This window comes from Capra hircus, chromosome 10 (genome assembly GCF_001704415.2).
Source record: "Capra hircus breed San Clemente chromosome 10, ASM170441v1, whole genome shotgun sequence".
NCBI lineage: Eukaryota > Metazoa > Chordata > Mammalia > Artiodactyla > Bovidae > Capra > Capra hircus.
In genome coordinates, this window is record NC_030817.1 from 35,365,057 (window position 1) to 35,380,366 (window position 15,310).

Here is a 15,310-nt window from a genome sequence, read left to right on the forward strand (position 1 = left end):
TTTCACAGATTAATAAGCTACAGAAACAGGGCAGCCTGGTGAAGAGGTCTCAGAACTACAGCCCGCCTCTCCTGTGCCGTTTGGCTTGCACCCTCCAAAGGCGCTGGGTCAGCAGCAGCGTAGGGACTCATTACTTACCATGGGTTCACCCACTTTCCCCTCCTCCCTGGATGTTCACAGTAGGAGTTTGCCACCAGATATCTGTGAACCTCCTGAAATTGCTGAATTGACTGAGTTTGTGCTTTTCTCTGATAAATAAGCTTAAAACTTTGATCAGCTCCTTTTAATAGGCTCCTATCCCAATTATCCTTTTAGTTTAGTCACTAAGTTGTCTCTTTGTAACCCCGTGGACTGTAGCCCGCCAGGCTCCTCTATGGAAAAACATCTACTTCTCCTTCATTGACTACGCTAAAGCCTTTGACTGTGTGGATCACAACAAACTGTGGTAAATTCTTAAAGAGATGGGAATACCAGACCACCTTGTCTGTCTCCTGAGAAACTTGTATGCGGGACAAGAAGCAACAGTTAGAACTGGACATGGAACAAATGGCTGATTCAAAATTGTGGAAGGAATATGACAAAGCTGTATACTGTCACTCTGCTTATTTAACTTCTATGCAGAGTATATCATGCGAAATGCCAGGCTGGATGAATCACAAGCTGGAATCAAGATTGCCAGGAAAAATACCAACAATCTCAGATATGCAGATGATACCACCCTTATGGCAGAAAGTGAAGAGAAACTAAAAAGCCTCTTGATGAGGATGAAAGAGGAAAGTGAAAAAGCTGGCTCAAGACTCAGCACTCAGAAAACTAACATCATGGCATCTGGTCCCATCACTTCAAGCCAAATAGACAGGGAAAAAGTAGAACAGTGTCAGACTTAATTTTTTTCGGCTCCAAAATCACTGCAGATGGTGTCTGCAGCCATGAAATTAAAAGATGCTAGTTTCTTGGAAGAAAGGCTGTGACAAACCTAGACAGCATATTAAAAAGCAGAGACATCACTTTGTTGCTAAAGGTCTATCTAGCCAAAGCTATAGGTTTCCCAGTAGTAATATACAGATATGAGAGTTGGGTCATAAAGAAAGCTGAGCACCAAAGAACTGATGCTTTCAAATTGTGGTGCCGGAGAAGACTCTTGAGAGTCTCTTGGACTGCAAGGAGATCAAACCAGTTAATCCTAAAGGAAATCAACCCTGAATATTCATTAGAAGGACTGATGCTGAAGCTGAAATTCCAATACTTTGACCACTCAATGCAAAGAGCTGGCTCATTGGAAAAGACCCTAATGCTGGGAAAGATTGAAGGAAAAAGGAGAAGAGGGTGGCAGAGGATGAGATGGTTAGGTAGCATCACTGATTTGATGGACATGAATTTAAACAAACTCCAGGAGGTAGTGGAGGACTGAGGAGCCTGGCCGGTCAGGGTGGAAAAGAATTGGACACAACTTAGTGACTAAACCACAACAAAGCCCCCAAATACTGAAAGCAACAACCATGGGAAATATTAATAAGAGAGATGGTTCTCCACTGCTGCTGCTAAGTCTCCACTGCTGCTTCAGTCATGTCCGACTCTGTGTAACCCCATAGATGGCAGTCCTCCAGGCTTCGCTGTCCCTGGGATTCTCCAGGCAAGAACACTGGAGTGGGTTGCCATTTCCTTCTCCAATGCATGAAAGTGAAAAGTGAAAGTGAAGTCGCTTAGTAAATGTCTGACTCTTCGTGACCCCATGGAATACAGCCTACCAGGCTCCCCCGTCCATGGGATTTTCCAGGCAAGACTACTGGAGTGGATTGCCATTGCCTTCTCTGATGGTTCTCCACTAGTGGACTCTATAGCTGTGATTTCCATCCCTAGCAGATGATTGGTGTCACCTGATAACCATTTTTAAAATCTAGAGAGAATCTGGGCCCTGCCTTGAACTTAGAAAATGAAAATCTCATTCATGGGGACTGGGGTCAATGGCTCATAAGCTGTCTATAGTAGAAGACTATTTTTTTCTCTTTCATTTCTAATGTGTCATAAACCAACATCAATACTTCTGTAAACTATAATAAAATTAGTTACTAGAAAAGTGATTGCATACTTGGATGCCAGGGTAATATCACATAGCCATGTCAAAATATGTTTGTTTTTTTTTCCTAAGTTTGCTCTCTACTTCTGTACTTGTTTTGTTTGGTAAAGGTTTGGGCCAGATCCATGGTTCACACTTTAAGTAGTAGCTCTACCCTGATGACCTGCCAGGCTCATAAGCTGTTTGCCACCATCTACACTAGACTCAGAAAATTTTGCAAACAATTTCAAGGCAGTTAATGGATTCCAGAAGCTCAAGTTTATAGATTAGATTGAGTTTACTGCTCAAGAAATAGCCTGTTGTGTTTTTTATTTTTTAAAAACAGAATCTTATTGTTAAAATAACAATTATAAACTGTAGCTCCTGATGAATATTTCTCTAGAATCTTTTAATTTAATATGTTATGATTGCATGATAATACGGCATAGATAGGGAAATTGGATTGCATTTGAAATTTCAGAGTTGGGTTGACCTGTTATTTGCCAAAATAGCAAGAGCAGATTGCAGACAAGGGAAGATGACACGGAGAGAGGAGTGACTGAATCTGAGTGACTAGTGCAGGTTGGGTGTCTGTGATGATTTCCTGCCACCTTCAAGGGGTCCTAGTTACTACACTGGAAAATGTCATTTAAAAAATCCAACCACCATACGGCTCAGGCCATGGCTAGTTATTGATAGATACATTTGAGTACTTGTAAAGAACTCAGTAGAGATCATGAAAATGATTGAACTTACTGGAAAGTGTATGAAAGGACCATAGACTTAGGGACATTCATATTGATCAGGAATGGTGAAAAGATGAATCAGAGAAGAAAAAAAATGTGTGTGTATAAAAGAAACTTTATGCCTGCAGTGAAATAACCTAGGTTCAGTTTCACGCGTCCTCAGTCTTGTCTGACTCTCTGCGACCCCATGGACTATAGCCCGCCAGGCTCCTCTGTCCATGGGATTCTCCAGACAAGAATTCCGTAGTGGGTTGACATTTCCTCCTCCAGGGGATCTTCCCAACCTTGGGATCGAACCCGCGTCCCTTGTATCTCCTGCACTGGCAGGGATACTTTTACCACTGTGTCACCTGGGAAGCCCTAGGACCTTCGTGAAAAGGACACATATTGGGCAGGATGGGTGTCTGATTTCTCGGTTGTGTGGCCAGGCTCTGGTGGCCCTTGCAGTGGTTAAAATGCTAGTGTAAGGTGGGTACTCCCACCCTGCTGGGGGTGCTGCTCCCCACTGTGACTTTTCAGAGTGGTGGTCTGTTTCTTTGTTGCATGACCACCGGCCGTGAGGTTGTCCTCAGGTTCTCTGAATGGAGCCCAAGCCACACTCAGTAGTTTTCTAAGGAAAATCAGGTCTCCAGTGAGTTTTTCAAACTTAAATATTTTTTCTGCCCAACATGCCTATTCTTCAGGGTTTACTTTAAGAAAGTCAGGCGCTTTGTGTGCTAAACTTCAAACACAATCCAGCTTCCCTAACTTGAACTTGATAGTCTTGAGTGATGCTTACTAATGTTGATTACCAGTGGAGACTCAGAATCATTTTAGTGGTGGTCCCCTTTGCTCTGTGTGTAATACCTCCTTGAACTAAACTCTTGGTCTCCATACTTGGTGAACATCATCTCATTAATGTTATTGAAGTTTTGCTTTCAGTTTAGACATAATTCAGGAAGACACTTAATGCTTCAGAGCCGTGGTGGGGGAGTGGTAGTATACAGTACCCAGGAACTGTTTCCAGAGCTTATTGTTGGGTGTGACTTGTTTATTTTAGATGCTGAAGGCCTCCTCAAAACCAAGGAAAAGAATCAGAAACTTTATACTCGAGCACAACGGCACCAGGAAAAGAAGGAGAAGATCCAGAGGCATAATCGCAGACTTGGTGACCTGGTAGAGAAAAAAAACACGGACTTAAGAAGTCATTATGAGCGTCTGGCAGATCTTCGGCGGTCTCACATATTAGAGCTCACGTCTGTCATTTTTCCCATCGAGGAAGTAAAGACTGGTGCGAGGTACAGTAAGCGAGTCTTTCAGCTCTAGGGAAACCCAATTTCCAAAGATCAAGTGTCTTTCAAGCACGTCAGCACATTTATTGGGCCTTATTCTGGGTTTTCCTGGTGATGAAACTTAAGTGTTATCTGCTTCAGCAAACAGTAAACACTGTACAAAGTTGGGGAGGCAGCCAAGGGGAAGGGTGGTGGCCCTGGGAGAGGTGAAGCCCAGGCTTGTGGACTCTTGGAGCTGCCAGAGGAGGGCCGGGCTCACACGCTTCATCCGGAACCATCTGCTGTGGCTGCAGGGCCAGTCCGGCTGCTCATTAGTCACACGCTGTTAGGCAGGTTCTTGCGCCTTCAAGTCTTATTTCCTTGTCTGTGAGATGGGGATAATAAACGCCTACTTCACAGAGAAATCATGAGCGAAGATGGAAGAAAAGCCCCTGGGTCTCTTACTTGGTGGGCGAGACATGCTGACTCTACATTTTCCTGGTAACCCTCCCGTCTAGCTCAGGATCAGCTAGGTTGAGTCTCAGGCCATAGTACTCAGACACCCTCAGGAGCCAGTGGGACGAACAGGATGGGGATTCCCAGCGGCTGACCATCAGAGTCACTCAGGAACTTCAGGAGAAAACAGGTCCCAGAGGACTGAGCTCCAGCCTCCCTGTCCATCTTGGAATGCTTTGTTTCTTAAACTTCCCTAGATGATGCTGGTGATCACACAGATTTGGAAACTTCCACTGAGGAGTTTCATTTGTTTTCTTTTTGTTTTCTTTTCTTAAATATTCTTTATTTTTTAAATTATGAAAGTATGATAACACATTTTAATTTTTAGAGCTAGATATTGAAAAACTAAATTTTTCATCTCGACTTTTATAAAGAAATTTTTATGACATTTAATAATCTGATTGAAAGTTGATTCCTCTTTTAGTTTTTTTTTTTTAATTATTACTTTATTTTACTTTACAATACTATATTGTTTTTGCCATACATTGACATGAATCCGCCACGGTGTACATGAGTTCCCAATCCTGAACCCCCACCTCCCACCTCCCTGTTTGTTTTCTGGTTAACCATCAGGCTCTTGGCCTTGAGGGTTTTCCTTCTCTTGAAGTTGTCTTCACTTTCTGGCTCCTTTTCCTGGTGCTGGACAGTCTGGACTCTTGCTCCTTAGGACTTAGAATTCACTGCCTCCACTTCAGTCTATCCTTTCACCTGTTGCCAGAGTGAGCTTCCTCAAAACCTGAAGGTCTGATTGTGCTTCTGACTTGACAGCCTTCTCTCTGACACTTAACAAGTCATTTGTCACTAGTGATGGTTAGCAAATACAGAGATAAAAAGGCAGATTCAAAATAGAGAAGAATGCAGGGCTCAGAAATAGACCCTGAGGTGGTATTTGGAATCAGTGGGGGAAAGTTGGATTTTTCCAAAAATTGGTGTAAAGACAGCTGGCCAGGCCTTTGAGGGGGAAAAAGCTGACAAACAGAAGCATTATGCCAAATTACATTCTAGATTTTTTTAATTACGTATGAGCCAAAATACCTGTGTTAGAACGCGTAGTCAACAAGACTAGGCTACTGTTCCAGATTTTAGGATACTAAGACTCATAGAGAAAAACTTTCTCTTCCATACTTATGCTGTTTAAATCTTTTATGTTAGTGTAAATTGCTGTATATCATTCTTTTTTTTTTTTTTTTAAGCTAGTAGTGTTGAAGTTATCCCCATGGTAAGATACCTTATTCCTTCACATTTCTTCTCAAGCTGCCTTGAGTGGAGGAAGGAGGAAGTAAAGGTCAGCTTACAACTGGCCATGGTGTCCTGTGCTGTCCTGTCCTGTGCAGGGCCGCCAGGAGGAGTGGGTTTACGCGCACCTGGTGCAGAGGAAGAGGAATTGAGAGCCGGCGGCCCCGGGGATGCATTCTAAACCCAGAGCAGCACAGCAGGCCCTGCCTTGTCTGGGCATCTCCCACCTCTTCTTTCAACACCATTTTCTGGCACTTCACTGGTGCCTCCTACATGCATCTACACTGACCTTCTGCTCCCCAGACACCCTGTGTCCTCTCGCCACCTGCATGGTACCCACTGGGACTTCTCATTACACTTCCACACTTTAGGCCAGCAGCGCTCCAAGTGTAGTCTATGAACTTCTCTGGGTCACTGAGGCCTTTTCAGGGCATATGTGCAGTTGAAACTGTTTCCATAATAATACTAACACTTTATTTTCCCTTTTTGCTCTGTTGACATTTGTACTGGTGGCTCAGATGCCATGGTAGGAAAACCTCTGTCGCCTTGACAGGTTTCAAGGCAGTGACACCAAATTGTGGTAATAGTCATTGGATTGCTTTGCAGTGCAAAAAACCAGCCAGTTACACATCAAGAACACTGTTGATGAAGCACTAGAAATTATTCATTTTATTTAAATTAAGTCTTGACCTCTGCATGCCCATCCTTAGACTCCTGTGCAGTGTGGTGGGAAGTCTGTAGAAAGCATGTTTGCTGCATATTGAAAGCTACCAGGGGCTGAAGGAAAGGCCCTTGAGTGAGTTGCTGGTAAAACTAGTTTGTTTTTTTTTTTCCATGGGACACTTTCTCCCCTTGAAAGAACAGCAGAAAGACTTGGGTTTTAAAGAGATTTTCAAAAGTCATGATCAGTGCTGTGCTGTGCTTTGCAGCCCAGGTAGTCAGCAAATAATGTCACTCTTCATGAATTTTCCTGTTTTGAAAAATATAGTTTTTCATTCATAAAAACATGCTGCTACTGCTGCTGCTACTGCTAAGTCACTTCAGTTGTGTCCGACTCTGTGCAACCCCAGAGACGGCAACCCTTCAGGCTTCCCCGTCCCTGGGATTCTCCAGGCAAGAACACTGGAGTGGGTTGCCATTTCCTTCTCCAATGCATGAAAGTGAAAAGTGAAAGTGAGGTTGCTCAGTCGTGTCCGACTCTAGTGACCCCATGGACTGCAGCCTACCAGGCTCCTCCATCCATGGGATTTTTCAGGCAGAAATACTGGAGTGGGGTGCCATTGCCTTCTCCGACAAGCTACTTATGTGTAAAGGGGTTTATTATTTTTGAGTGAGTTAATAATTTAAAAATTTCTCAGATTTTTAATACAGTAAATATTAATAGATCTAACACACATACACAAAAGCTCTTTGGAGCCCTCAGAATTTTTAAGCACATGAGGGTCTTGAGATCACATAGTTTGAGAACCTAACACTTGATGCCCTTGTTTATGGTGCCATCGTGCCCACATGCTGTGAGCTCTGCCACGGCTGCTTTGTCCTTCACCTCTAGAAGGACTTGCTTATCTCTATGTTTTCCAATTAAATTCCTGTCTTTTCATGCATCATCCCAGTGTTCCATGTACCTTCCAAGTAACTGCACACCTGTTTAAAACCCAGTGCCTTTACATCCGTATGATCTTCGGTTTGTAGAGATCCTGCAGACGTGTCTTCAGAGAGTGACAGCGCCATGACCTCCAGCACTGTGAGCAAACTCGCTGAAGCACGGAGGACGACTTACCTCTCGGGGCGATGGGTCTGTGATGATCACAACGGGGATACCAGCATTAGCATCACAGGGCCTTGGATTAGCCTTCCCAACAATGGGGACTACTCGGCCTACTACAACTGGGTGGAAGAGAAGAAGACCACGCAGGGGCCTGGTGAGAAGCAACATAGTGTTCGAAAACTTCTATAAAAATTTTTTAATTGAGGTGAACTTGATGTAACAAAATGAACAGTTATAGGGTCAGTGAGCGGGACTCAGTACATTCACAGTGTTGTGCGGCCGTCACCTTTGTCAAGATCAAAAGCATGTTTTTCATCCCAGACGAAAACTGGGGGGCTCGAATCAGTCACTCCTGCTTTCCGTCTCTGTGGATGCTTTCTCTCTGTTTCACAGAAATGGGATCATACAACATGCGGCCTTTTGTGTCAGGCTTTTTTCAAGTAGTGTGTGGTTTTCAAAGCTCATCTACGTTGTGGCATATACATTTTATTCCTTTTATGACTGAATAATACCCCTTTGTGTGGCTATGCCGCAGTTTGCTAATCGATGAATGAACTGAAAACATGCATCATAGTTTTTTAGATATTTCACCTTTTGGGGTCAAATGTTACTTATATAAAAAGATCTCACTATTTAAAGAAGTGTATTTAGCCTGTTGGGTCCCATTTTTATAGCTTCTAACTTTGTGAATAACTTTTTTTTTTTTGCCAGTCCTAAGTGGAGGTTGAAATACCCCAGTAGAAAAACCCTTTAAAATGCTAGTAGCTTTGCTTTGGTGGAGAAAGATGATGCATTTAGTTATCCAGCAAGTATGTAATGAGTGCTTTCTGTTATGCACGCTGCTGGTGATACAAGGTGATGTCACCAAGGCAGGTGTAGCCCTTTGCCTCTCTGTGGAGAGGAAAGGAAGCAACTAATGGTCAAAGGCATCACAACTGAGTGTGGGCTGTGGGCAGAACCAGCACCTTCATGGGGTGGGGCTACAGAGGAAGGGACTATTTCTCTGTAGGGTAGTCAGGGGAGGCCTCTCTGAGGAGGTGACTTTTAAGTTGGTCATTAATTGCATAAATAATGTGTTATCCAAGCAGTTCAGATTTCAATTTCATTTATGCTGGGTCTGGTTAGGCCCATTTGCTTAGGTTATATTCCACTCATCAAGAATTATAAATAATGAACTATTAATATCTGGCCATGGACCCTTTATTAGTAAAGAGTAAAGCTTAGCCGTCAGTAATGTATTGATAAAACCACACATCCCAGAAATCTAGGTTCAGTAATGTTCTTGTTGAAATTGAAGTTTTTTGTGTATGGCTGTTGTTTATCTACTTTATAGACATGGAGCATAATAACCCTGCTTACACGATCAGTGCTGCACTGTGCTACGCGACTCAGCTGGTCAACATTTTGTCTCATATACTCGACATAAATCTTCCCAAAAAGCTGTGCAACAGGCAAGTAATTGAAAGCAGTGATGTCATCTTTATCATGGCTCTCTCGTGCTCCTATTGTGTTCTTTATTCTAATTAAATAATGGGAGGGGAGTTGGAGAAGGTCAAGAATCTAAGTATTATTGGGACTTTCCAGGCGGTCCAGTGGTTAAGACTCTGCACTCCCACTGCAGGAGGCATGGGTTGGATCCCTGGTCAGATCCCACGTGCCTCATGTATGGCCAGGAAGGAAAAGGAATCGAAGGAAGTTCTACAGAGAAGATCTGACCATGAAATACTTGATAAGCCCAATGTGCAAAAATTGCACGTGACATGTTTGAAAAGACCACAGAATTCTCTCATACGAAAAGATAAGGGAAAACCAGGATATGCAGAGGGCATGCTTATGTGTAAGAACTGAGTAAATTGTGACACTTTTTTATTCAATTGTAAAGGTTTATAGTCCACCCAGTTCCTACTAAGACCTTCCTGCCTCCCACCAGTTATCCTTGCATTTCAAGTAAATGTTCATGTATGTTATTAGCACCATCACCACCTCCCTTTAAACACAAAAGGTATTGTGCTAAACTAAGGTGTTATGCCTTGCTTTTTAAATTTGTTTTTATTCATGAAGATTTTTTGAGCACCTGCTGTGTGCTCGGCACTGTTCTAGGCACTGGAGGGGTACACTGGTGATGAGAAAATAATCTCTGCCCATTTGGTACTTAATTTGAACAGAGAGACACATAATAAATGAACGTTGTGTCAGTTCGTGATGAGGGCTGGGGAGAACATTAGAGCAGGTGAAAGAGCGGGAATGTGGGGCAAGGAAGGGTTTATTTACCACATCCAAGAGGGTGGGTATGGATCCTGTGGGAACCTGGAGGAGGCTGGGGGCAGGCCACGGGAATCCCTGGACAAGAAGGGCAGGTGTAGAGCCTGGGGAGAGTGAGAGAATGAGGCAGTGGGGGCCCAAGTCTGCGGATCCCGTGGGGGCCTTATAGAGCCACTGTTGGCTTTAGCAGTCACTCCACCTAATGTGGATAGTTGCAACGTTTTCTTTGTACAAATGTGCCAGAATCTTAACCAATCCGCTGTGTCCCCTGCTCATACCTCAGAGAATAATCCTGTCCATCCGTTGTTTCATTAGTGTGCAGATACTTGTGCAGAGTAAGTTTTCAGAAGCAGGGCTGTTTGGTCACAGGGTACATGCATGTGTAACTTCTGGATGCAGTGAAGTTGCTCTCCGGGAGAGCAGCAGCTCATTCCTAGAAAGTTTCTGATTAAGTGCAGTTTATTATGAGGCCAAGGACTTGGGGTGTGTCTTGTGCTAACTATAGTGTAAAGCATACTCTTTAAAATGAACATTTTAACAGAATTTCTTCAGGAATCACGACTTTACAAATTGTCCATTTGTTTTGCAGTGAATTTTGTGGAGAAAACCTCAGCAGACAGAAATTTACTCGAGCAGTGAAGAAACTGAATGCAAATATTCTTTACCTGTGCTTTTCCCAGGTATGGAAAATACGCTGTGAGCTCAATTTTAATTTGTTACATGGTTGAAAATATTAATCTTTTTTTTTTTTCCCACTTTTTCTAGCATGTAAATTTAGATCAATTACAGCCACTGCATACACTCAGGAATCTAATGTACCTGGTCAGTCCGAACTCTGAACACTTAGGCAGGTAAGAAGGATGTTTGTTGCTTTTCTCTAAGTGGTGTTATTGCGATGGCTTCTAAGTAGAGTTTCTAAGCCCGTGAGCAGGGTGCTGAGACAAAGCTAACACAGTTCTGTGCAGAAGGAAACAAGGGTTAGCTATGTTTGATCCCCTGTGGTCCTTACATAATCTTTCCTAAGAGGAAATAAATGGCAACCATTTTTAACACTTACAGCAGAATAGAAGCCATATGTTCCTGGAGTGGGGACTTCTTGTTCTGTCTCTGAAGACCAGAGGCTGTTTCTTTGAATCCACATCTGTTTCTTCCTTAGCTCGGCCTAGCGTCTCCCCCGATTCTTACGCATTTTCTTTTGTGCCTTTTCATTCTTTCCCATCATAATGATCCTTCCCTGTTTTCTTTTCGTCGCTGAGTCCATCTGGCCGCCATTTGTTGGAGATAAAGGGTATTGGAAAGTTTATGAGATGAACTAGTTTGAAACCCCATTATCCTGAAAAGAGGAGTAAGTTCACCAGAATGACCAATCAGGTCTGGTCTGTGTGATCTTTGTAGTCTCTAAGCCCACAGAGCACAGCATAGATGGGACTTATCTTTGGGACCATCCATGCATCCATTCTCTGGGTGCTTATCTTTTTCCCTTGCTCTGAGAAGTTGGCCTGTACATTTCTGCAGATATGACTTGGTTAATGTATTTGAACTTTTGAAAGAGAACAAAGGAAAATAAAAGGTGGGAAAGTTCTTTGGGACTCCCTCCCCCATCATTCATTTTCTTCAATACTGAAACCACAGCTCTAGGGGAGACCCCTCCACTGACCAGGGTGCCTGGCTCCCTCCAAACTGCAGTGAGCCTAATCTTGGTCATCTGCTCTTAACCTTGTCTTGTGTGTCTTCTCAACTCTCCCCCCACCTAAAACAGTGCTTAACTTTTCTGGGACATAGACCCTTCTGGAGAAAGCTGTGAAATCTCTCCAGGGCACTGCACCTATACCTAGAATTCTACATCATTTTGTATGGAGGTTATTTGCTTCACCCTAAATCACATGCATTAGTTCACAGGCCACAGGAACCTGTTAAGGTGGCCATCCCGTTTTTAGTGGTTGATGCCTATTTTTGTGAGTTTGCTGCTGTCTTCTCTATACATTATTTGTAAAGGATTCCACATGAGGAAATTTATCTTTGATGATAACAGCTAATATGTTTTGAGCCAATATATATGGACAGTGGGCCAACTGCTTGACCTGTGTAAGACTGACATGATAGATGAGAAAAAGGCAATGAATAAAATTCAGTTCTCATTAATAATTAAAGGAAACTATTAAAAATTTTAAAATAGGTTATTAATAAAGGATATTTACTACAAACCTACATCAAAAACCAGTATACTTACTGACATGTTACTTAGGTAAATATTTAATAGAGTCTCCCCCTTATAGTCAGAAAAGGCCAAGAATGCCTACTATCACTGCTGTGTTACTGCTTTGGAAGCCTGACCAAGGCAGAACATTTTTACAAAGAAGGTGTGTTTATATTGGGAAAAAGGTGACAATGTAGATGGTATGATTATCAAACTGGTTATCCAGGAGAACTAAGAAACTGTTGGCATTGATTGTTCAGTGGTGGCTAGATACAAGTTCACCATACAAAGAGCAATTGCTTTCTTATATGCCAACAGCAGCTAGTTAGAAAATGTAATGGATAAAAGGTCCTTTCTGTTGTGGCAACAAAAAATATAAATTATCTAAGAATAATCCTTACCAAATACTTGCAAACCTATATAAAGAAAATATGGAACTTAAAAAATGATTCAGCATATATTTCCAGAATGTCTGTCAGGCACTGTATGAGGTATTGAACTGAATGAAAGTAAGCCCGAGGCTGTGAAGGCCCTTAGCATTTTCTAGGATGGGAAGGCTCAGTATGGTAAGAATGCCATTTCTGCCCAAAAGGAAACCTGATCGGAAATTTCAACAGATATTTCATGGAACTTTAGTTGATTTCCAAAGTTCAGCTAGAAGCGCAGTCTGAAAGGAAATTTTGAAAAAAGAACAAGGGATGGGCTTGGCTCCTTTAAAACGTAGTATGAAGGTAATTAAAACCTTTATTCCCTGCTCACAGCATGCAGATAGGTGGAGCACTTAGAGGGAGAGAACAAAGTCCAGAAACAGGCGCGCGCGTGTGTGTGTGTGTGTGTGTGTGTGTGAATGTGTGTGTGTGTGTGTGAACATCATAGATGATGATGGGGTGGCATGTTGAGTCGGATAACAGTAGCAGCTCAATGGTGGTAGGCCAGGTGGGTATTTCTGTGGGAGAAAAGTTGGAATCATACTGCATTCCATATGTAAAAATAAATTCCAGATGATATAAAAGACCTTATTACTTTATTTAAAAAAAAAAAAAACAATCTCTAAAGGAACTAGGAGGAAAGGCAGCGTGGGGAGGGAGTTCCCAAGCAACCCACAAGACCCAGAAACCATGAAGGGAAGGAGTTACACATTTTACTGTGTCAAAACTAACTGTCTCAGGTAAAAGACACCATGAACAAAGTTAAAAGACAAGCAGCAGGTGTGTTTTGTAACCTTTATAATAGGCAGCAGCTTAAAATCTAGACTAAAGAAATCTTTCAAATCAGTAAAAGACAAACCTAATGGAAAAATAGACAAAGGATTTAGGCGGGAATTTCACACAGACGTGCAAGAGGTATTCAAATGAAAAAATCTTCAGCCTCAATCAAGAATAAAGAATTACTGTTCTAAACAGCTTTCTGTCAGTAGTTTTCAGTCGTAAGTGTGGCAAAAGTAGAAAGGCTTGATGATACCCAGTGTTGCTGGAACACAAACGCGGTTCTCGTAGGGCAGATCTCCTTGGTGGGTGTGATGCTTTCTTTGGGCTGCCCTCCACTTTGAGGGCTCGGCCTGCCGGGAGTACACACGCACAACCTGGATGCTGAATCCGCGTCTGTGGGCCAGAAGGGCGGGAAGTAAGCTTCACCCTTCATACCTGCCTCAGTCAGAATTAAGACTTTAGAGAGGTTGTTGCAAGAACCTGGGTTCTGCCTGCTTCCATGAAGACTAGCTGAACTGAGGATCCATCCTGAGCCCAAAATAAACAACTTCTTTGAAATAAATTTACAGAAAAATAGCAATAAAATAAAAATAGGACAAAAATACCTAGGCCCTTTACCCACATCCACCTTTGTTTGTGTTGCATCGTGTATGCTTTGTCATCTGTGCAGTTTCTCTGTGTCTCTTATCTTCAAATTCATACAAACACACACAAAACCTTTTTTCCCTTAACTCTGTGAGGGTAAGTTACATGGATCATGGCTGTTACCCCTTAGAAGGACTTCAGTATGTATTTCTCAAAAATAGGGCCATTTTCTTGCTTTTAACCACAGTGCAGTTACCAACATCAACAACTCTAATTGATACAGTACTCTGGTGCCCAGATGCACATTTTGTCTGGACCAGATAACGTCCTTGATAGCACCGCCCCCGAGTGCAGGATCCAGTCTTGAGTTGGATGTACTGTTCAGTTGCTATTATCTCTTTACCCTTTAAATCTGGAACAGTTACCACAGTCTATTTTGCTTTTCATGACATTACCATTTGTTTGTTTGTTTTTAAATAGAGCTTTTCTTCTGAGTTTGCTGTTCCCTTGAAACGTGGATCAGGTGTACACTGCAGGCTGGAATGCCTCCTAGGTGAATATCTGCTGGCTGTCACATCCCAAGGCCCACTGTGGCCGTCTGTCCCTCACTGGTGATGTTAATTTCATCACCTAGTCCAGATGCTCTCCAGCTTCTCCTCTGTACACTTCCTGTATTTTTCCTTCCTTGCAACTAGTAAGCAGACATTTAGGAGACATTTTGAGACCATGCAGTTATCCTCATCAGAATTTCCCCCTGGATTTTGTTATCTGTTGTTTTTTTTTCCCATCTGATCCAGCCTTTACCATATTTAACACATCATTTTTATCCAAAGTTTATAGCTTACTTTAGGGTTCACTCTTGAGGTTGTGTATTCTATCAGATAATAATTTTGAAATATTTTGCAAAAGAAACTTCCTAAAAGCCAAAAATGATGGCTTCCTAAAAGCCAAAAGATTGTTCCCTTAGTCAATAAGAGTTAACTTCCTACAGGATCGTGAAAAATGAGTACTCTTAACTTCAGAGTCTTGAATAAAAGGATGTCAGTTATTCAGCTAAACTGAAAATTAAAGGAATGATTTTATAATCTTTATTCCCAAAGACATTAAGTGAAAAGACTTAATTCTGTTAGTTAGTTCTTTGTTGATGTGTGTGTGGCTTGGGGTGTGCTGGGCAGATCGTCTCTGAGCTGGAAGTGATGGGAGAGCAGTTGAGTGGAGAAATGTCTTCTGCTCTTGCAGGTTCTCAGAGATGTAGGTTACTCGTCAGAACTAAAATTGTTCTGACTTGTCACTTTGGGGATCATCTTACTGGCTTATTTTTCATTAGAAGTACTTAATTTGGCACCTTCTTCAGGCCAGCTGGACTCTGCTTTGTGGAATTCTGAGCAGAAAACTGGAGTCCAGGTGGCTTCCAGCAGGGAGCTCTGCCTGGAGGAAGTGTCATTTTCCCCACCTTGCATCGTTCCTGCCTGTTTCCTTGGGAAAA

The 15,310-nt window shown here is 42.4% G+C and overlaps 1 protein-coding gene across 1 annotated transcript in view; it reads left to right on the forward strand.

Moving 5' to 3' along the window:
- Positions 1-15,310, forward strand: part of ATG14 (autophagy related 14) — a 37,273-nt gene that overhangs the window by 16,632 nt on the left and 5,331 nt on the right. The window contains exons 5-9 of the mRNA XM_018054115.1: positions 3,842-4,079; positions 7,497-7,726; positions 8,906-9,023; positions 10,424-10,514; positions 10,600-10,685. Coding sequence (XP_017909604.1) covers positions 3,842-4,079; positions 7,497-7,726; positions 8,906-9,023; positions 10,424-10,514; positions 10,600-10,685 — 763 coding nt within the window. The remainder of the gene's footprint in view (positions 1-3,841; positions 4,080-7,496; positions 7,727-8,905; positions 9,024-10,423; positions 10,515-10,599; positions 10,686-15,310) is intronic.